At 34.9% G+C, this 23,260-nt stretch overlaps 2 protein-coding genes across 2 annotated transcripts in view; both read left to right on the forward strand.

The window, feature by feature from the left end:
- Positions 1-3,492: 3,492 nt before the first annotated feature.
- LOC104604297 (putative nucleoredoxin 2) lies at positions 3,493-7,172 on the forward strand. The gene is made up of 2 exons (XM_010268590.3): positions 3,493-3,711; positions 5,856-7,172. Exons 1-2 carry the CDS (start codon positions 3,556-3,558, stop codon positions 6,987-6,989), a joined length of 1,290 nt encoding a protein of 429 aa, XP_010266892.1. The 5' UTR covers positions 3,493-3,555; the 3' UTR covers positions 6,990-7,172.
- An 8,191-nt stretch (positions 7,173-15,363) lies between these two features.
- VAB2 (ATPase, V1 complex, subunit B protein) overlaps positions 15,364-23,260 on the forward strand; it is a 30,261-nt gene continuing 22,364 nt past the window's right edge. Inside the window, exons 1-5 of the mRNA XM_010268591.3 lie at positions 15,364-15,784; positions 16,521-16,585; positions 17,409-17,464; positions 17,599-17,697; positions 19,904-19,963. Coding sequence (XP_010266893.1) covers positions 16,528-16,585; positions 17,409-17,464; positions 17,599-17,697; positions 19,904-19,963 — 273 coding nt within the window. The 5' untranslated portion in view covers positions 15,364-15,784; positions 16,521-16,527. The remainder of the gene's footprint in view (positions 15,785-16,520; positions 16,586-17,408; positions 17,465-17,598; positions 17,698-19,903; positions 19,964-23,260) is intronic.

Below are 23,260 nucleotides of genomic sequence, written 5' to 3' on the forward strand. Positions count from 1 at the left end.
CGGTTCCGTTTCACCTTAAAATTGTTTTTTGACAAAAAACTATTGATTTGGTCAGTGACCCATTAACTCGAGCAGTCAAATCATTAACCCAGACGAACCGTTTGACCCAAAAACCGGTCCCAGAACAATTCCCTATCTAGACCGGTTTTAAAAACCTTACCCTGCTTAATGAAAATAAAGTATGGTAACAGCATGGCTCACGTTGTTTTTGGTGCATGAAATTGATTATAATGACACACGAGGATTGGTTGATTGCTGAGCTGAAATATACTCATATAGCCTGTTTGTTACTTTTCTGGGACCTGGGCATTTAAAAGATCCTCCTCAGTACTCACTAAATGATGATGGTCGATCAAAGTGCTTTTGCCTTTTGGTTGTGTCCACTCTGCCACTCTGGAGCCCTGCAGCTTTGTCAAAAGCTTGGCTCATTTGCACTTTACCTAGCTAGCTGACTGTTTGTAAACTAAATTGTTAGAAAGATAGAAACAAGGCTATCCACCAATCAACAAGGCTTTAGGCCTTACCTATTCTAAATTTCTAATCTAATGTGGCTTTCGTTCATTGCTTATTCATCGAGCAACAATCTATTTAGGGTTGTAATTGAGTAGAGTCGAGATGAATATCAGGCTGTTTGAGCTCGAATTTGACTAAAAAACACAGAGCTCGAACTTGATTGGAGCTAGATCTAGGTTCATGTATGTGGCTCAAACTCAATTCGAGTCGATACTTGCATGTTATTTGAGCTCAATTTGATTCGAACTGATTATAATAAAATTAATATTATAAATATTATAAATAAAAATAGAAAAAATTCTCGATTAATACTTTGTATTTTGGGTCTAGTGCCGCTTTGGTCCTCAAATTTTAAAATGCGACAATTCAGTATCCAAACTTTCAAAATGTGACAATCTAGTATATGTTGTTAATCAGATGTTAACCTACGGTTAAGTGACATTTGAAAAAGACACAAATGCCCTTCAAGTGTCATTTAATTTTCTTTATCAACTATCTAAATGATGGCAAAAAATTAATAGTCCCAAATCATTGCCTCTTCCATTCAAGAAAGTTGAGGTCACATTTGAATAGAAGAGGCAATGATTTGGGACTATTAATTTTTTGCCGATGTTTGGGTGGTTGATAAAGAAAATTAGATAACACTCAAAAGGCATTTGTGTCTTTTTCAAATGCCACTTAATGGCTAATTAACAGCTAGTTAACGATAGGCATTAGACTATCACGTTTTAAAAGTTTGGGTACTGAATTGTAACATTTTAAAGTTCAAGGACCAAAGTGACATAGGCCCAAAGTACAAGGTACTAATTGAGAATTTTTCCATAAAAATATATTATGATATTCAAATACAAATGTATTTATTTATATTATAAATAAATTAGTGTCAAAAAATTAATACATATTTATATAATAAATACAAATATATTAAAAAAACAATACTTTATTACAAGCTCAATTAGGATCACAAGCCACTTGAGCTGATTATTGCAAAGCTCAAACTTAATTACTACGAACTAAGGGCCTATTCATTTGTTCTAAAGTCTGATATCTGAAAGTGCAATAATTACATTAAAAGGTATATTGATATTGGTGAACTTTTCTTTCCTCTGAATTTTGAATGAATCTGAAAATTATCAAATATCCATTTTGGCTCCATATATGAGAGTTTTTGTTTGTCTTTTGAGAGTATCATTGGAAAATAAAAAGTTGTATGATTACACTTTAAGAGATAAGAAATAAAAAGAAGCGAACAACCATTTATCTCTTAAAATTAAAAGATTCATCTTAAGTGATAAGAGTTAAAAGGAAACCAACAGACCTTAAGTTGAATATTTAGAAAGCCAAGCCCAAATAGCTCATAAATAGGCAGGCCTCAGAATGATTACACACTTTACTCATCTGCACCACCACTTCAACTAGATAGCATTTTTACGAGATTTCTCCATTCTAGAAAAGCTTAAGAGCGAGACACGTAATCAAGCCCAAGGGACGGGACCATTTAATGTGGTGGTTCAGCATGATACCAAAGCTTTCTAAATACGTATAGCGAAGGAAAATTAGAGAGGCTGAGAAGCTTTCCAGTTTTCTCTATACACAAAGAAGGGAAACATTTCTGGGCCCAGCCCACCGGAAGAATCAAAATGGACCAGGACCAGGACCACCCACCCATCAAGAGTTTGTCACCACGATCCACAAACCCAATACCAATTCTGGCTGTTTCCATTTTATGGAGATGGAGTTCAGAAAGGGACGTTTTGTTTCCAAAGAAGCTACTTTAGTACTTTACACAACTTCGTTCAGACTCCAACCGACACCCGTGTCGGAATCTGATACGAAAATAGCCACGTGGAAAGATCTTGAACTGCTTGCTTCCTTGGTTGGGTCGCCGGTCACCCGACGTTGAGAGAGTGTGATCCAGAGACGTTATCAAGTGCGTCACCGGTTTGGCTTTTTCCCCACTTGGCACGGTCTTGGTTAGACACGTGTCCACGCTATTAAAGGAAGGGAAGATCTGATAGGCTAACGTGGTATCCAGGAGTGGGTTGGTGGTAGGCCCCAGAGGATTTGGAATAATTGAGTTGAGGCAGCTCAACCCAACAACCTCAAAGGGACATCAGATCACACTTGACGCCTTTATACGTGTCCCCCCCCCCCCCCTTCTGCATGGAAATCGGATTTCTCTCGAGCATTGTTGCAGTTCTACGGTGTTCTTATACAGTCGAGACATATCCATTTCCTCTTATCTAGGGGCTGTTTGGTTGTATTGTTATTTATTTCAAAAAACTCACCTATTGAAAAAAAATATTAAAATAAAGTTTTTTATAACATATGAATTTTACACAAGGGAGCGTTTATTTTTTCGGATTTTGGGAGGGAAAAGTTGGTCAATGGGAATTTGATTCTCATTGACCAAGAATTTCATATTCTTTTTTTAAATTTATGTGAGAATGAGGGAAAGTTTATTTTCCTGGGTATCATTTACACCGGTAATTGATACCCATCTTCTAGGTGGATAAATAACTTTTCCATCTAGGAGGAAAGTTGTTAACACTTGATAGGACAAAAATATCCCTTTTAATAATGAATTCTTATGACTAAAATGGTCATTGTTTTATTTACATGAGAAATAAAAAAACATGGGTAAATACATTTACTCGAGTAAGTGTTTCTCAGAAAAAATTTACTCAAATATTTACATTTACCTGAATAAATAAGTTACCGAAAAGTAAATGAGATCAAATAGAAAGAGAGAGAGAGAGTTTATTTAATAAATAATTGATCAAACATCATCTGAACTAGTGCCAATTTTCAAATAAAAGGCAACGAAATTTGGAAAATAAAACACGTGGTACATTGGATGGTTAGATGGGTGAATTCATCTCTTCCGTGCTGACTGCTGGGGAATGTGAGTATGGAGATTGTATGTATGCAAATGTAGGAATAGTTGATAAGGAGTATAATATAAATTATAAAAACCTGCAAGGATCAAGGATGTAATAACAAATGCTTTAGAGAGAGAGAGAAATCAGGAAGGAAGAGGAGATGAAGCAAGAAGTACTGAATCTGGAGAAAAACAAGAAAGGGTTGAAGGAAGAAGATGCCGTGAACGGCGAATCCAAGAAGGACTTCAGCTCTAGATTTTTGTCCCTCCTGGCTTCCAAAGACCGTGATTTTCTGCTCTCTTCAACCGGAGACCAGGTCTCTCTCTCTCTCTCTGCACAGAAATCTTCTGATTTAACGTTGATTACATACTGTGAACATACAATAGATCGAGAATATATAAGTTCATCTTCACCAAACTCTAGCTCTGAGTTCTGTTAGAGTTCACAGATCAACAAAACATATAGAAGCTATGATATTTTGTGTTGTTTTTTCCTTTTCGGGTTCAAAACCATGGAAATAAACACAAAAGCTCAGATCCGACGCGATCAATTTATGAGCGCGTAGAGAAATCATATCGCATAGTACTGTTATTCTTTAGTTTTCGGAAGCTGTAGTCTTTATTCCTCCTGGATCATCGTTGGATTGGGAGTTGCTGTAACTGATTATTGCTCTTGTAACCTTGCTTTTTTTTATCAAATGATGATAAAGCTTTTAAGCTTTATCTGGTTAAGAGAGAGCAATTAAGCTATAAGGATTAATATATACACCTCTCACTTCTGGTTATACTTTGGTTATCGACCATTTTTTACGTAACCAGTGCCATGAATCTTCTGATAAGATAACATACTGATTTCTTAATCAATATTAATGGAGGCTCTAATTACCTATTTGAACTAGCAAGCAGTATTCCAGCAGCCTACTAGATCTGGAGCCATTGTCCATGATAGAGATCTAATTAATGCCTGTAATCGAATTGAATATATTATTTGATCGATGACTCATTATAGAGATGCCAGCTAGCTCTAAACCTCTGATAAGACACTCAGGCGCTATTGTTTCAGCATGTGGAGGAAGCCTCGATCGGCCTCCCCCACCCGCAACAATAATCCAGCTGGTGCTAGATCAACGAGTTAAAAAGGTGGAAACGGGTTTTGAATAGAGGACATACCAGTCACTAATTCAAAGCTCTTGCCAACTAGATTAGTCATTTGCTGTCCCGAATTCAAAAAGTAGTTTCCTGTTTTGTACTTATTTGTCTATTTCTTTTGGGCTCAGTTTTGAAAGAGTACAAATATAAAATATATACGTAAATACATACAAAATGATACAAAATATAAGGTTTTACACCTCAACATATATTTCTTTTGTATCCTCACAAGACTGTGTTATTGGGAATATCTCAATAAAAACATATATGTATATATGGAGATATTCTTAATACACGGTTGCAAGTGGATGTGAGTACAGTGTCGCACGGTCTTGTGAGGTTAATTAGAAACTGTAATCAGATCCCAAAATGGTTAATTTTCATTTTGTTTGCTGGTAATTTAATTTGTTGGATGGATAGAAAATGGTACAACCCGCCAGTGACAGCACCACTACTGATGATGGCACTGGTCAGAAATGCTGATTATTCCGAATTTTTACAATTTTATAAATCATTTTTTATATATTTTAAGTGATTTTCATTGTAGGAAAGAACTACATAATGATTTGTCATTGTAGGAAAGAACTATAAATTCATTGATCTAACAATAATTTATGCCAAAAATGAGTTTTTTTCTTAAATTTTAGAAAAAATAAAAAATTAAAAAGTCATTTATTTTATATATTATAAATGGTTTTCATTATAAGAACTATATAACATAGAAAGATGGACCTACCATTGATCTATTAAATTCATTTATTCAATAACAATAAATGTGTCTTGTAGTAAATTTTAAGTAGGTTGAAACTTGGAAGTTCAAACATTGTTTGGTGCATTATTAATAAAATTATTGTATAATATGTATATACTTTAAATAAAGTTTAAAGACGTATTCATGGGCTGGGTTTGGACTTGAATTTTACCAAATTTTGAATAGGCCCGGCTCCGATATAGTGTAAAATCAGGCCTGAAGTCCGGCCCATGAACAGTTCTAACCCTAATACGGTGCAAAGGTTGCATTAGGTCTCAGTCCCCTCTACTCCTGAAATAGGTCAAATCCCTTTTAAATTCCGAATATTGTTAATTGTAAACGTATTTCTTCATTATAAGTTTGCATTTATTAATGTACGTATTTATGTTTACATATTCATTTCAACTTTATATTTAATTATTATTGAAGTATTGATATCCAATCAAGTTATTGATACGATACACGATACCATGCCGATATACTTTAACCTTATTTTGTTTACAACGGTTTGGTTCCCAGCTCTTGAATAAATTGATGATCTTTCTCGTCGTCTCATCGCAGGTTAAAGTATCGGACCTCGAAGGCAAGGTCGTCGGCATCTACTTCTCGGCCAACTGGTACCAACCATGTCGAAATTTCACGCCTGTTCTAGCGGGTGTATACGAACAACTAAAAGATCGAGGCTGCGGTTTCGAAGTCGTCTTCGTGTCATCGGACGAAGACTCCGATGCCTTTGCCAGTTATCGTGCGTGCATGCCATGGCTCGCCATTCCCTTCTCTGACCTGGAATCGAAGAAAGCTCTGAACCGAAGGTTCCAAGTTGAAGGAATTCCATGCTTAATTATTCTCCAACCTGACGATAACGAAGACGAATCAACATTACGTGAAGGTGTTGAGCTCATTTACCGGTATGGGGTCCGAGCTTTTCCGTTCACTAAACAGAGATTGGAGGAGCTGGAGAAGGAAGAGAAGGAGAAGCACGAGAATCAGACGATAACCAAGTTACTGATAAACCACAACAGAAGCTTCTTGTTGAGCCAGTCCATACTCAAACAGGTTGAGGTTGAGTCCTTGGTAGGGAGAACCATTGGACTCTACTTCTCAGCTCAGTGGTGTCTCCCTTGTCTCAGGTTCACGCCCAAGTTGATCTCCATCTACCATAAGATAAAGCAAGTGATAGTGGAAAAGAAGAGAGCTGCAGACAGCAAGGAGGAGGGCTTCGAGATAGTGTTTGTGTCGAGCGATCGTGACCGAGCTGCGTTCGACTCCTACTTCGGGACCATGCCGTGGCTAGCTTTGCCCTTTGGAGACCCAACAATCAAGAACCTCACCAGGTACTTCGACGTGCAGGGGATACCTTGTCTGGTGATCCTGGGTCCCGACGGTAAGACACTCACCAAACATGGGAGAAACCTGATAAACCTATACCAGGAGAAGGCCTATCCCTTCACCAAGGCCCAACTGGAGATCCTTGAGAAACAGAGGAATGAGGAAGCCAAGGGCCTCCCTGTGACGGAGCACCACGCCGGACACCGCCATGAGCTGACCTTGGTGTCTGAGGGCAGTGGGGGAGGACCCTTTATATGTTGCGAATGTGACGAGCAGGGGTCGGGCTGGGCTTACCAGTGCATCGAGTGTGGGTATGAGGTGCACACCAAGTGTGTCAAGGCAGTGAAGCGTGGCTCCACTGGTTGAGCACTTCTGATTCTGCCTACCCATCGTCTTCAGTTCAAATTAATGTTGCTAATTTAACAAGTTGTTGGATGCATGTAAGTTTTTTGGTACTTGGATCATATGCCACAGTGTTGGGTATTTGGATTTGGTACTCTGTTAGTGATAATATTGTTAATATGCCATAGTGTTGTGTGTTGTGCCTCCCTTTGTATCAATTAATAAATGTGATGTGAGATTTGACATGGGGATTGTTTCACTTTAGACTTTGGAGATTCAAGAAATCAAGTGGTTTAGTGTTAAATCCTCATCGCTCCTCTTATAATTAATTAAATTTAAGAAAGGTATAGATGGGCATGTGCTTATCCACGCTTCAAGCCAAGGCTTTCACACGAAGGGGCTTGTTAGAAAATAAAAACATATTCAGGGACTTCACCTAACAGTTTAATATTTTAGGTTGAACGTAGAGGTGTAAAACGGGCCGTCGGGCCACTTATGGCTCGCGCAAAGTGCAAGCTGTGTTGTGTCGACTCATGGGCCATTCTGGGCCGTGCAACCCTCCCGAGAGATAATTTTGGGGAGGTCGGCCCGGCATAGCCCACGGCCCAAGCCCATGCGGGTCTGTGTTGTGCTGTGGGCTTGTGCCATGCTGGGCTAGGCCATAGGCCGGGCCTTGGGTGTGAGCCGAACCGGGCCTGACTGTTTTTTTTTTTACATTTTTTATTTTTTTTATTTCTTTTATTTCTTTGCTAAGTAAAATTAAAATATTTAACTTTCCTTTGGCCTTTGGGAACTATTTGAAAAAAAAAAGAAATCTAACAAAGAAATGAAAAAAAAAATACTTAACCAAATAAGAAGTCAAAATACAAAGACTCAAAGTGAATAACAAATTGGAAGACAAAATAGGAATTCTATTTCATTTAAATTTGAATGATACAAAGCACACAATGGTTGGATGAATGAAATATGAAAATTGGAAAATGGAATAGATTAATAAAATATAAAAAATACAATATAGTTACAAATTGAAAATAAAAAATTACGTTATTAAAAAATATCAAATAATTTAAATAAAATTAAAACAAAATTTGCAATAATTTGAAAAAATGCTATACAACTATTGAATATACAAAAAATATTGACTTCATCATTTTCTCCTATTATTCTTGACTTTGATCATTTACTTCAAGTGAAACATCAAGTGTGGTGTCATGCCCTTCTTTATCTTGTAATCTATCTTCAGCATCCATCCAACCTTTAAAGTATATGCACATCTCTAGACTTTTATCATTCATATAGCTTTTCTTGTCATCCAACACCCTAATTCCTGCATTGACTCCAATAGAATTGTAGACACTAGAGGTGTTAGTAGATCATGTGCCATGGCGGAAAGAATTGGATACTTTTTTGCATATTCACTCCACCAGGCTAAAGTATCAAAATTATTTGTTCCCTTCGAGGTTAAGGAAGAATCACCTAAAGTAGAAAAGTTTGCTTGTAAATAAAAATTTCTTTCAGTACATGAATTTGTTGTCGAGATAGTGGATTTCTACTTCTTATTAAATAAAAAAGTTTTTTCTTCCACTAGTGGACTTAAGTTCAAAAGTGGAAGATGCAGTTGTACAAGTTGTACAATTTTTATTATTCCATATTACTTCAAATTCATATAAACTATACATTTAAAATAATAAACTATTAATTTCTTATTTTTTATTTCCACTTTCAATATTCATATTTTCACAATATGTTTCAAGTAACATATCTACACCATATTTCTTAATCCTAGGATCTAATATTGTAACTAAGCAATAAAGAGGAGAAATGTTCTCCCAATATTTTTTAAATTTATTTTCCATTATTTCAACATTACTTTTAAATTGCAGATTCTTTTTATATTTTACAAAATAATCACTAATCAGCATAAATTGGTAAGCTAAATTACAACTAGTTGGATAATAAATACTCGATAATTCATTAGTTGAATTATAAAAATCACTAAGAACTTGTTTGTGAGAAATACAACTTTTTGACACACCATAGGAAGAATTCCACCTATGTTTAACATCTAATATAGAATGTTTATATCTTTAACCATAATTTTGACATAAATATTTAAATTCTTGTTTTCTTGCTCTATAACTTTTAATATATATAATACAATTTTTAATTTTAGAAATATGAGTAGAAATAACATTTAAAGCATCTTGAATACATAAATTTAAGATGTGACATGCACATTTGATATAAAATAATTTACCATTTAAACATGATTTTAATTAAGATTTTAAAATATTTATTGCTGAATCATTATTACTACCATTATCAAAACTAATAAAAAATAATTTATTATCAATTCCATAAGCATGTAAAGTATTTAAAATACTTGCAGCAATAACTGGGCCAGTATGTGGCCATTCAAGCCTAGTAAAACTTAAAATTCTTTTACTTAAAAGCTTATTTTCGTCAATAAAATGACTGGTGACACAAATATAACTTATGTTAAATTTAGAATTCCAAATATCATATGTAATTGCAACTTTAGAATTAAGATTTGATAACATATAAATTAAATTTTATTTATATGAATAAAAAAATTTTAAAGCATATGATATAATAGTATTCCTATAAACTTTTTTACATTGTGGGTTTACAAAATTACGTAACCATTTTTCAAGATTAGTATCTTCATCTAACAAAAATGGTTGTTCATCATATACAATGTATTTTGCTAATTCTTGCCTCATTTTTTCTTGAGAATATTTAAAAGTACTAACCCCTCTCACCCAATTTGTGTTTGTGTTGTTTCTCTCCATTCTTCTTCTTCTTCTTCTTCTTCTTCTTCTTCTTCTTCTTTCTCATGGGTGAGCAAATGTCTGCCCAAATGGCTAGTACCACCCTTGCTACAATAGCTAAAGTTTTTCCTACATTTTTAGCAAATAACTCTTTTTCCATTTCCCTAAACCTCTTCTACTTTAAATATTTTCCAAATTGGGCTAATCAACTTAGTGGCTTTCTTTTTTTTTCTCCCAATATTAGTACTAGGGGTGGAAGTTCCGTCAATATCAATAGCATCTATATCAGTGCTAACACTACCATGCCACGATTGAATATCATCAACATTGAACATGTTGGGGAATTGGTTTCGGGAGGAGCTGACAATTTTTTTAATTCTAAAAAAAATAAAAATTAATTTAATTGCACTTACCCGGATTGCCGATTCAGAATCCCAAATTGATTTCAACAGTTGAAGCCTTTCAACTCCAAGAGCAAGCCTCCTAAATTGCTAACTTGAGATACTTGAGTTGTTGAGCAAGCCTTCTTCTTGTTAAAACTTTAATAAAGTTGAGAATTGGAGAATCAGAGAATGTATGAGAGAGATTGAGACTTGAGAGAGTACGAGAACTAAAGAAGAGATTAAGAGAATTGTTGAATTGGTGTGATGAGAATGGTGGAGGATAAGGCTATTTATAGGAACTGAAAATAATTCAATTACCCAAAATACCCTAAAAACTAGTCATTTTTTAATTATTGAAGGGGTATTTTGGTTATTACAAAGTTATTTATCACTTTACCCAAAATGCCCCTAAATTAGCTATTATATAACTGTTGGAGAGCATTTGTCTCATTCTTTCTCTCCCCAAAATCAAAATACATAAATACCTCCTATATAGTTGTTTATAGCTATTGGGGGTATTTTTGTAAAAAACCCCCCAATAATGTCGGCCCATTGACCTAGAACCCCAGGCCCAGCACGACCCGAACCATCGTGTTGGGCCTGGCATGGCCCGCACCTAGCTCGATTTACAACTCTAGTTGAACGGTTTGTTTGACCAAGTGGTTTAGTGCTTGATACGAAGGGTGTCAATGGACCTATTTTGGATTGCACCCCGTCCAGTCCGAAATCAATTTGGACAGACCAACAAGACATATTTGGATTCGACTAATCCGATCCAAAATATTTATTAAATTGGACTGAACCTAGTACGTCCGTAATAAATTTATATTGGATTGGGTTGGGTTAAGCCAATATCTAGTCCGTTGATATAAGATAAAAATATAGGTGTCAATGGTCCAGGTTTGAATTGAAACCAATCTAAATGAAAACAAATTTGAACAGATTGAACAGTCCAAACATTAAATTGGACCAATCCAAAATGGTCCAAAATATTCATTGGATTGGACTAGACCTAGTCCATTTATAATAGACTCACATTAGACTGGATCGAATTGGATCAAATCCAGTCCAATTAAGATCACTATTTGATACTCATCCTGCTATTATAATTAATTAAATTTAAACACAAGATATAAGTGAACATATAATTATCCATTCTTCAAGTCAAATAAACTATCACATGAAAGAGCTTATTAAAGAATAAAAATTTATTCATAATCTTACCTAACAACTTATGCTTTTAGGTTGCCGCAAAGGTGTACTTGGCAACACGTTGTATCATTCTATTTCTGTGCTATTGGAAGGTTGTGGGTTAAAACAAAGCTTTTATCACCAATTAACTGAAATTGAATGCAACAAATTAAATTATGGGTGCTGCTAAGATATTAATGACTCCATGCAGTCGTAGTGTCGTATACATACCGACAATGGAAATTCGAGTGGCCCAAGCCATAAGCATTATCAGATTGCTCAACTAGGGTTTTGAATTTTGATCGTTGAGATTCTCAGCCCAAACAAATGTTATAAGAATTTAGGTAGCCCAATCTAACTTTTGGTTCAGTTTGGATTGCATCAGTATTTGTGAGCCTTCGACCTTCCTTTAGATAGTGTATGGATTGAAGGAGGAAACGACTAGGGAAGCGTCCTCCCAGGAAGCTTCAGTAAGTCTGACATTTGTAGTTAGCAAACAAATAAGTCGATATCACACCTCGTCCTTACTCTCTAGATTAGTTACTTGTATGTACGTATTTTATTTGGACTCATTATCCATGTGGCAAGTCTCGAAGAAATTTTTTTCTTTTCTTTTTTTTTTTTTTGATTTGCAGGACTAAATCAGGTTTCATTTGTAATCGAGAAGAATGGCATCTGCACCACTGTAACTTCTTTAAGCGTTTTGAATAGTGTTTTTTTATTATGGTCATAGAATTTATTTAGGTTGCATTTGCCATTAGGATTTATCTCCTTTTTGCGGTTAAAAATTGAGTGCTTAGTATGGATCAGATAAGCACAACATTGTTAGCACATTGAATGAGTACTTGAAAAAATTTTTAGCATCTATCTATACTATATATAAAAGTGTGAATGCAGTGTGAAATTTATTTTGGATTAAAGTTATCCTCTATTTTTTTTATTTGAAAAAGGATATAAAAGTTACTTTATTATAGCTTTAGTGCCACCTTTAATAACTACTATATATGATGGTCATATTTGTGTATTTAATCAATCTTTAATTGTAAGGGATGAAAATGTAATTTCAATTATTACTTTCTATCTTATTTAATCTCCTCTCGTTAAGTCTTATACTTAAGGTATTAAATCTCATTTTTTCTTATTAAATCCTATATTTTCAATTTATTTCTCACTAATAAATGATAATGATTATATCTATGTTAATATTTTTAACAATATAAACCCATATATTTAAAAATGACTCAAAAACAAAACCATTATTTATCCAATTGGTGGCTAAACAATTCAACTATCTGATTCAATTTGATCAACCTATGAAGTTACAGTTAGGTAATAAAATTTTTAAAATATAAATAAATATAAAAATTTACAAAAAATGTAAAAAAACACACATTTATGATATTTTTATTAATCAAATTAAAAAATAAGTGTAATAAACAAAAATTATTTTTATTAATAATGAAAATGAAATACATAATTTAGAACTAGCCAAAAATGAAATATAAAAATTAATGATAAATAGTTTAACTTTTGGGTTAAATGTGTTAAGCTTTAATGTCATAAATAAATAATAAAAATTAATAAATTATAAAAATACATAAATTTTGCAAAAAAGAAAGGCATAAGAAGAAGGAACCGTTCTCCATGTTCATCATTACCACCACTATAGCATTGTTTTCCCTTTTCTTACATCTCTCTCATCTCTTTCAAATCCCAGATTGCTTGCTTCATTGGTGCATCTCAGTTTTTAATATAAAATCGATGTTTAATATCTCATCTCTTGCATCAATTTTTCGACTTCTTCATTAGAGTTGCAATTTTTTTTTTTTGTTACAACTTACAAAGAATCATATAAATAAGAAAATTTAAAATTAAAATGGAAAAAATAAAAAACCTAACTAATTTTGGCCAAAGAATAATTGAACAAGATTATGACATATGAAAGTTTTTTTTTTCAATTTTTTACTTTCTAATTTTTATTTTAAAATAAATAAATAATTTGGAATTAGTTTGAAGGCAACTTGAGAATTGTTAATTGGGTTGAACATTTTAACGGTTAAACCATCCAAGTTAGCGGTTCTCTAACCGTTTCAACATTTTTTTTTGTAAAATGACAGTTTGGACCAAAATGAAACTAGTGACCTGATTGGTTCCTAGGCCAAATGGTTTGATTGTATGGTTTGGTCCAATTTTTAAAACATTGACTAAAATACTCATTTTTGAGTTTAATCCCTATTTAATTGTAAGGTTTAAATTGTAAATTGAACTACTACTTTTTACTTCATTCAATTCCCTCTATTTAAATCTTATATTTTTTTGATAAATGAACAAAAGAAAAAATATACGCCAAAAATATAAAACACTATAAAAAGAAAAGTCTAGCTAAGTAGAATGGCCTGTCAATGATACTTGAAACTTCACAACTCGATCTGATTATCACATATTTGGATGAGGTGTTTATTTAACTAGATTTGGATTTTGTAATCTGCATCTAGTTAATAATAGAAAAAAATAAACAAAAATAAATAAAGTTTATAGAAAATTTTGGATATATTATTACTATAATTATCATCATCTAAAATTACCACGTGCAAAGCATGTGCACCCTTACTAGTCCCTTAAAATACTCTCAGCCTATCATTGAAAAAGATCAAAAACAACTTTTGACAGTTGTTAGAATATTTAGTAAGTACTTATTGAATGTGTTTACTATGTTGTGCCTCCCTATTCATAGGGATAAGTCCTTAAAATAAGGAATGTTAAATGCAGCCTTAACCTCTAACATTTTTAATACTAGAATGCACATACAATAGGAAAGAGTGGAGAGAAAGAAAATAAATTGACTAAAAAGTTTCGAGATGGTCGTTTGGATGCGAGGGGTGTGGGTTATACTCTTTAGTATAGAATAGTTGCTATAGCTTCAGCTTTTATCATTACACCCCTATAGGGTCTATAGGAATCAAATTCAAACCAACCTCAATTAAAATCAAGGTTCAAAATATCATTATGATGTATCATATCATGGTCTTCCCAATACACCCCTATAGGGGTGTTTTGGGTCAGACCATGGTTCAAAGGGTAGCCGGGCCTTAAACTGACCCCTCTGAACCAGATTTAAAAACAAAATAAAACACCATACAGGCCAATATGCCTTACCTGTATCGATACTTTGAACCTTGATTAAAACTATTAACAAACAGTCTATGGGCATAATTTAACAATGAATATAACACTAAAGAGAAAAGAATGGTGAAACCAGATTTATGTAGTTGATTCCATATCGTTGGGACAAGACCTAAGTGATGATGATGATGAACAAACTGTCTCTGGCATTTTATTTTATTTTATTTTTGGATAATCTCTCTGCCCATTTTATTACTTCTATCTATTTTAAGGCTCGAGCTTGGGCAGATTGAATTGGGCTGGAAGGCAATTGAGTCTTACTACTAAGGTCTTAGGCCTTGGGCAGCTGGGCCTTATTGAACCAAGTTAAAGCTTGAATTCATCATCCCAAGCCCAATCTGAGCTAAATTCAACACAACTCAGCTTGCATCCCAACTTAGAAATCGATAGGGTAAAAGATAACTATATACAAACATCATTAGATGATACATATACATTGAAGACAAAAAAATTGATACATATACATAGTTTTACTGAGCTTGGGTCTAATCCTCCACTTCGCCACTCCATTTTATTCAGTGTTATATTTATCTTTAAATTATGGGTGCAAACACTAAAAGCCAAATCTAATCATATATCATTTTAATTATATTTATTTTTTTGTCAGAATGGGCCATTTATTCAAATCAAACGGTTTTTAAAATATTGGATCGGGCTAATCAGATTAGATTGAATTCAAATTGGATCAATTGGGCTCAGGGTATGCTTGGATTACCGATTTACCCAATGCAAACCCAACCTGAGCTTAGGCCCAAGTTAAACTTAAAAGTTAAAACTCAAAAAATCTACCGAAAAGTAGATTTTTTGATTTCCACTATAAAAACAGATTTCTGAGTTCCACTATAAAACTATAAACATTTAAGGTCAAAAACCCACCTTCTATTCACCTGTACCTGCCCATGAATTGGCATCAATTCCGAGTTAACACCTATCGAAAATGTAATTTGAGCCTAAAAATTCTGACCCTGAACCGTCATTCTCCCAAAAATCTAACCACAAACTTTCACTCGCTGTGGCTTCGGCGCATTTTAGCAAACCCCCGTCCACCTATTAATTGGGGAAAAATTAGTAAAATAGAATTGAGAAAGGGCGTAAAATAGTGAAGTCACCTGAACTTTTATTATTATCATTGTTATTATTATTACTATTAATTTTTTCTTTGTGTAGAGAAGTCACTTGAGTGCCTATTATTGTTCATCTTTTCCCCTATCTGTCAGATCTCCCTCTATACGTCGTCTCTCGCTGTACATCTCTCCCTCAGAGATCAAAGGTAACTTCCTTCCCCAGATCTCTTCTTGATATTGTTTCAAATTTGATTATTCTTATTCGTCACTGAACCATTCAATTGACAAAGCATTTTTTTTTTCAATTGGATTCGTGTCTGATAACTTTTTTCCTATCCGAATGATCGTTCGGATCAATTGGAGGGTTTCTGTTCATTCGATCTAATGCTGAGTAATGATATATGATTCTAATCGAAGTTTTGAATAAAATTTAGTGTTAATCTCTTCGTAGCTCTTTCCACACTCGAGAAAAGTCGAAATTGTTTGAGTTTTCTAGGGCTAAATTGTCTTGAACTTGATGTTTCACTTTAATTAGCACCGTATTCTTGTATTGATTCCCGGAACTTGTGATTACTTGGCTAACGATCCGGATCCAAAGTAAAACCCCCACCTCTAAATCATCAGAGGGGTCTGAGGCCAGTTTAAACTTCTTCTTACTGAGTTTATTTTTTTCTTTTTTTCTGATTTAAATTCATGTATGTTGGGAAATGACCTTTGATCAAACATTCGAACAACTATACAGTTTTAACTCTTATACTGTTGCTTGCATTATAGTTTCTGTTAGCTTTGTAAGGTTACTTTATTGATGAAGAAGCCACTTTTACTATTATATTATTTTTTGGTTAGCACTGTTTGTTAGTATACTAGAACGGTCTATGTTAAATTATGTTGTGTCTCTCTCTGGCAATATTGTCCAATAAGTGAGTGCTCTTATTTCATCAGGTTGAAGATGGGTATGGAACAGAAAAATTTCAACATGGAAGAAGGAACCCTAGAGATTGGCATGGGTAAGTTGATCGTGCTATTCAATTATTTCTCTTGTTTTAGATTCATAGAGTTCATCCTCATGCTATTCAATTGTTTCTCTTATTTTAAATTCATAAGGTTCATAGAGTGTTATTTTCCTATAGATTTAATTGCATATGTTAGCGTAAGAAATTTTGAACTTACTACTGTCTTTTGCATCCAGAGTGGGTGTTTTTTCTTTGTTATTTTACATTTTGTTGATGGCCTTGTTTGTGATTATTGATAATCTCAAATTCAATACTGAGCTTGTATTTATTAAATTATACTCATCCATTTCCCAGTGAGAGGAGGAAAACTGGCAAGTGGGAACTAGTATGTTGGATTTTTAAGAATGCTTTCCAGGTGGTACTTGGTAGTTAGATAGAATATGCCAACCCAATAGTAACTCTTTATATTCTTTCACTAAATTGTGCAAAACCCTATCATCCATTTTCTTTTCTACATGCCAAATTGAAGTTTAAATGTATCTTTCAACAATAAAGAAGCTATATTGCAAATTAAAGCAAGTTTGCATTAAAGAGTGTCTTGATTGTTAACATAGAAATTATCTTTTTCATCAAATGTCAAAGTGTCCAAGTTCTTTTAAATTGAAAGAAAGCTCAGTAGAAGGTGGATATGAATTTTCCTGTATAATTTTGGGCATGGATAGAGTATATTGCATGATTGATATTGTATAAGTATAATTGACTTGTTGTGGTAAGAAAAGATTTAGCTTCATACAGAACTTAGCCAGTTATTGCCTTAATGGCTGAGGTTGCATTCAACATTGAACTGGAGATTTACTTCATTATTTGCTCTTTGCAGAGTATAGAACTGTCTCCGGAGTTGCAGGACCACTAGTTATCTTAGACAAAGTTAAGGTAGGTTTCTTTGACGTCCTTGTTCAACTAGTATTTTTGTTTATGCTCTTTTCTGGGTTATATGATATTTTTCCACAGGATGGTATGATGCATGCATCAACTGATTTTAAATTGCTATTTCTCAACTGCTTTAGGGTCCAAAATATCAGGAGATTGTCAATATACGTTTGGGAGATGGAACAACTAGGCGTGGGCAAGTCCTAGAAGTTGATGGAGAGAAAGCTGTCGTGCAGGTAATTATGCTGTCTTGTGCTGTTCTTTATCGGCCTGTATCATGGAATTCTATCACAATGAACAGTCCTACATGCATTCATGTGTCCACAGGATCTGCAGACTTAAATTGTTGCCAAATTTGTCTAATTTCTGTTGTTGATAAGAAAAGTATAATTCCTGTTATCTACAAGGATGCTTTTTATTGTTCTTCTTAAATTCCATTATGATTTTTTCCTTAAATTCCATAGTATCATTGCATGCATGTTAGCCATAAAGTCCTGCAGAACTAAGTTTATCTTCAGTTTTTTTTATTCACGTTTTTTTAGTAAGTATTCTTTTGAAAGGTAAAGGTCATTATAAAATGCATTAATGAAATAGCAGGAATGCAAGGGAGAGATTCCCTCAGTACAGTTCTAGTAAATCCCAGAGCATCATCAAAGATACCAGATAATTTTATCCCAGTTAACCACAAAGCGAGAAAAATTAAAACCAGCAAATTCCTTGGATATGGATACCCATCTTGCAATGCTCCTTTCTACCTTTTCACATACTTTCTCAAGTGGACAGCTGCTGTTATGGAAAGCCCTGTCATTCCTTTCTCCCCACATGAACCAGCACATAGCAACTGGAGTGACATTCCATAAAATTTTTCCATGTGAGCTAAAATTCTTTGATTTCCAGGCAGAGAAGATGAAGCACAGGTTGGGGGGGGGGGTGGAATACCCATAAACACCAAAAGGCTTCAGAAAGTGTGACCATATCCTCTGTGTGTAGCTACAATGAATGACCAGATGCTGAACAGATTCTGCTGCCAAACTACATAGAAAACATCAATCTGTAATGATCAAACCTTTAGCCCTGAGATTGTCAATCATGAGTATTTTCCCATAAACATCAATCTGTAATACCCATAAACACCAAAAGGCTTCAGAAAGTGTGACCATATCCTCTGTGTGTAGTTACAGTGAATGACCAGATGCTGAACAGATTCTGCTGCCAAACTACATAGAAAACATCAATCTGTAATGATCAAACCTTTAGCCCTGAGATTGTCAATCATGAGTATTTTCCCCTTAATGACTGTCCAGATGAAGAACTTTTGATGGGATTCTAACTTTCCAAATCCAACTTCAAGGAATTGGGGAACCATCATCTCCAGCCAGGGTGTGATAAAAAGGTTTAACTGTGAATTTGCCTGAACTATCCCCATTTTTTGTGATAAGTATTTTCATAATTAACATGTGCATATGTTTGCCTTACATCTACATCATTTAATTGGACTTGGCATGTGTGACATGCTGTCACCAGTGCTAATCAATGAAATATTCACCTCAATTGGCCCTATTGGTCTTGATGCTGTTTTGGCTGCCTAGCAATATGATTTTTTATGCCATGAAAATTAATAAGCAGCGGACTATTTATACACCTTCAAATTACTTGAACTTTCTTATGAGGTATTAGCCACGACTATCTAGTGGTAAAATGTGCTAATGCTAACTTATGGTATGGTTTGGCATGTGTGGCATGCTGTCACCAGTGCTAATCAATGAAATATTCACCTCAATTGGCCTTATTGGTCTTGATGCTGTTTTGGCTGCCTAGAAATATGATTTTTGATGCCATGAAAATTAATAGGCAGCAGACTATTTATACACCTTCAAATTACATGAACTTTCTTATGAGGTATTAACCACAACTATCTAGTGGTAAAATGTGCTAATGCTAACTTATGGTTTGGTTTGTAGAAACTGCAAGTGCATAAAGATTAAGAGAAAAATAAACGAAAAGAAATTTACTTTTCTTCTTTTTTGGCATTGGTGGACACTTAGCCCCTAAACCTGGGTCAGTGCATACCATGAAAAGCATACATTGCTGCTAGCCTGCTACATGCTTCAGATTTTTCTCTTATTCCGTAATATATATTATCAAGGATCAAAATTTCGCAATGTATTGGCCCCTATCGGCCATTGCGTATTGTACAGGTGATCCACTGATGTGTGAAATACAGGGAGTTTCAGGGGATGACCAGGTTCGGGGGGTAGCCAGGCCTTATACCAACCCCCTGAACATGTTTGAAAAAAAATAAAAATAAAAGCATGATATTCAAAAGTCCGTTACGCCCTATCCAGCATATTGATATCGGAACCTTGTATATTATCAAAATGGAATATCCAGTTCTCCAAGTACATACTTTTTAATTTGTTCATCTGCTATTATTACTGCCAGGTTTTTGAAGGCACATCTGGAATTGACAACAAATATACAACCGTGCAATTCACTGGAGAGGTACAGTACCCTTACCTTATTTTGTTCTAGTTATCTATATATATAAAAGAGAGAGTGTCACACCCATTTTGGTTGATGTTGTAACTTTTATATACTTAAAAATACCCCTTTTATTTATTCAATTTCCCATCTTATACTTATGGACTTTAATAATCTATACGCTATAACCTATATAATAATAATCTACAGCCTATATGAGAGAGAGAGGAAGGGAGAATTTCATGCCCAACTTTAATTTGGTTCCCATCTTATCTTTATTTATCCTTTTTAGCAAATTTTTCTTTCTCTTTTGCCTCTTCTTGCACGTGCAATGCTCGTGCCACAGCCACACAACTAGTTAAAATATATATAATAAAGGTTATCGAACATGAAAGATGGAAAGAAAAGGTTGTCAACATTTTTTTAAATTTTCCAAGGATATTCTCAGCAAGTTCTTCAATAAGCCTTCACTGGGAACTGAGTGGCAGTTCTGATCCCATAAAATGCAAACAGCAAATAGTGGGTATTGAACATATATACAATGATTTCATTCTCATGGTGGTGGCATCATGTTATGGCAAACCTGGTACACAAATACAGCAATGTGGGACCAGCCAACCAGATATAATTTTTTTTCTTATAATTCAATGTTATTCACAGGCTTTCAAGCAGCCTGTGCTGTACCAAGAAACACATGCATTGGCACTTGCAGCCATACACACAACATTTTCTGATACAAGGTTACACAGAGAAAGCCAGGTTTTCTTCTAGCTGTTGTCTTGCCACCTGTGTAATTGAAAGCATGGCAAAACTTCTTTTCATCAAGGTTTTAAAAATTGGACCAGACACGAAACCGTTTTGGGGACCGGTTACCGGGTCAAACGGTCCAACCATCCGGTTTGAATGGACGGCCTGTTCTGATTTAAAAAAGTAAAAATTTAATAAAATAATTAAAATAAAAAACGGCCAAAAACCATTGTTTGGGTCGACGGTTTGACCACCCAGGTCAGTGGGTCGTAAACCAAATCAACGTTTTTGGCCCAGGAGTGGTGTTAGGGTGAACAGAACCAGTTACCTGACTGGTTCCCGGTGCCCACTGGTTTGACTGTCCGGTCCGGTCCGGTTTTCAAAACCATGCTTTTTTTTTTTTTCAAAACCATGCTTTTCATTGCGATAGGGTATTGTTCTGAAAACCAGACTGGGCATTGAACTGATTTGGAGGATGGTTCAGTTCTCACTGGTTCAAATGAGGCCTAGACCTGTCTTGTTACTGACATCATCACTATGCTATATAATTCCTCATGTGCTAAAACCTATCATGTTCCTTAATAACTTCTATTTTCAAAGGATAGGATAGCTTGGCGGTTTATTAGTTAGTAGATAGTAATGATGGAAGCACGATTTCATCTCAGTCTGGGGCTTTTTTTTGAGAAAGGTCAATTCCCTGGAACTCTGCCAACTGTGCTAGCTAAAACCACCACAAACTTATAATTTGTTTTTCCTTCACTTCACATTCATCAAAGCCATGGTGGTCCATTTTGGTGTAAAACATTGATCAATCTTTATATTGATTTTTCCCTTCATTCTATAATGGTTGAGACTCTTTATTTTGTTTTATTTTTGGTAAATGAGAGTGATTTTATTAATTCAAATAAAGAGAGTACAGTCAGCCTAGGAGGAGGCATGAGGTGCTATCTCCCCCAAGGACTGAACCATAAGCACTAAACACACACAAGTCTGAAACACAATTACAAGTTAACCCAAAACAGATCTCCCCTTGATACCCCTTGCTTGGCTAGAGAACCAGCCATTGCATTTGCTGATCTGCTAACCGACTGAACCCTGATTGTCATTATTTCTTGTTAGCCAATTAACTTTCTTTAACAGATTCCTGTAACCCCAACAAGTTGTTTCTGGACTTTTCAGCCAACCCGTTACTACCTTGGAATCCCCCTCAACTATCAAATTGTCCACTACAAGTTGATTGGCCAGCTTGTATACCTTGTATCACTGCTAGTATCTCGGCCTTTACAGAATCACCAACACCCCCTGGTCCTGAAAATGAAGACATCATGTTGTCTTTATCTCTTAGAATCCCTCCTATTCCGGATGGCCCTGGATTACCTTGGCAGCTACCATCACAATTTAATTTTTCCATTCCTTCCAGTGGGGGTTTCCATTCTACTTGTGGTTTGTTCTTTGTGGAGACTGTAGAAGCCACTGCTGCCCAAATTCTCCTTAAGTATCAAAGGAATAATCTGCCAACAAGTGTGAAGATTCCAGCCACAAGGCTGTCCTTGTCATTATGCATTCCTTGACTTCAGCAAGGCTTTTTTCCTTTTCTTGAAATATTTTAGCATCTCTCCTCTCATAACATCCACAAGGTAGCGGCTCTGATACATTTCCATATTAGCTTCCCTCTTTTTGTCATTCTCCCAAAGGCAGATGGGGTGAGTAGCAGCTTTACTTTGGAGGGCAAGTTCCACCTGCACCCAAATAATGATACAACCCAGTACCATTTTTTTTATCAGCAAATAAGACTTTTATTAGATCAGAGGAATATTGAATTACAAGAGTTAGGTTTCAGCACTGCATTGACCCAAGCTACAAACATATACAAACAATTACAGTTCTGCCCAGAACAAGGTAGATCTATTTGCCCCCTGTTTTGCTAGGGTATCCACCAAACCATTTGAAGTTCTTTTTACCCAATCAAACTGAAAGTTGAACCTCCTTGCAAGTATGTCAATTTCCCTATGGATAAATTTGAGCTTCCAAGGTGCTGATGTGATTTGTTTAGCCCAAGAAATGACCAGTAGTGTGTCTCCTTCAATTTCTAAATCTTTTGCTCCAATCTGCTCAGCCAACTTTAATCCTTGTAGGAGAGCCAGAGTTTCAGCCTGAATTGAGTCACCAATACCTATTGGTCCTAAGAAAAGTGCCACAACTTCTCCTTGATGATTTCTAGGCACACCCCCTATTCTTGCATTTCTTGGGTTGCCAAAGGAACTCCCATTAAAGTTTAGTTTTAGTTTATTTAGTACAGCTGCCTTCCACTCCACTCACAATTTCTTTGGGTACATCTGTTTGTGCCACTTCAGTTCAGTTCCTTAGAATGTCATTCATGGAGAAGTTTTAGAATAGTTCCATGGTTATCACCCAATGTGCAATTCTGATTTTTATGGCTTCAACGACTTCCTCCTTTGATTTGCTTTTTTCAAAGAAAATTCTTTGGTTTCAGAAGAAAAACAACCTTTTGAGAAGAAATGACTGTTTAGAAAGTTGCAAAAATTCAAAAGAAAGTAGCAGAAATCAGAG

This window comes from Nelumbo nucifera, chromosome 6 (genome assembly GCF_055504915.1).
Source record: "Nelumbo nucifera cultivar China Antique chromosome 6, China Antique-T2T, whole genome shotgun sequence".
In the NCBI taxonomy this organism is placed as follows: Eukaryota; Viridiplantae; Streptophyta; class Magnoliopsida; order Proteales; family Nelumbonaceae; genus Nelumbo; species Nelumbo nucifera.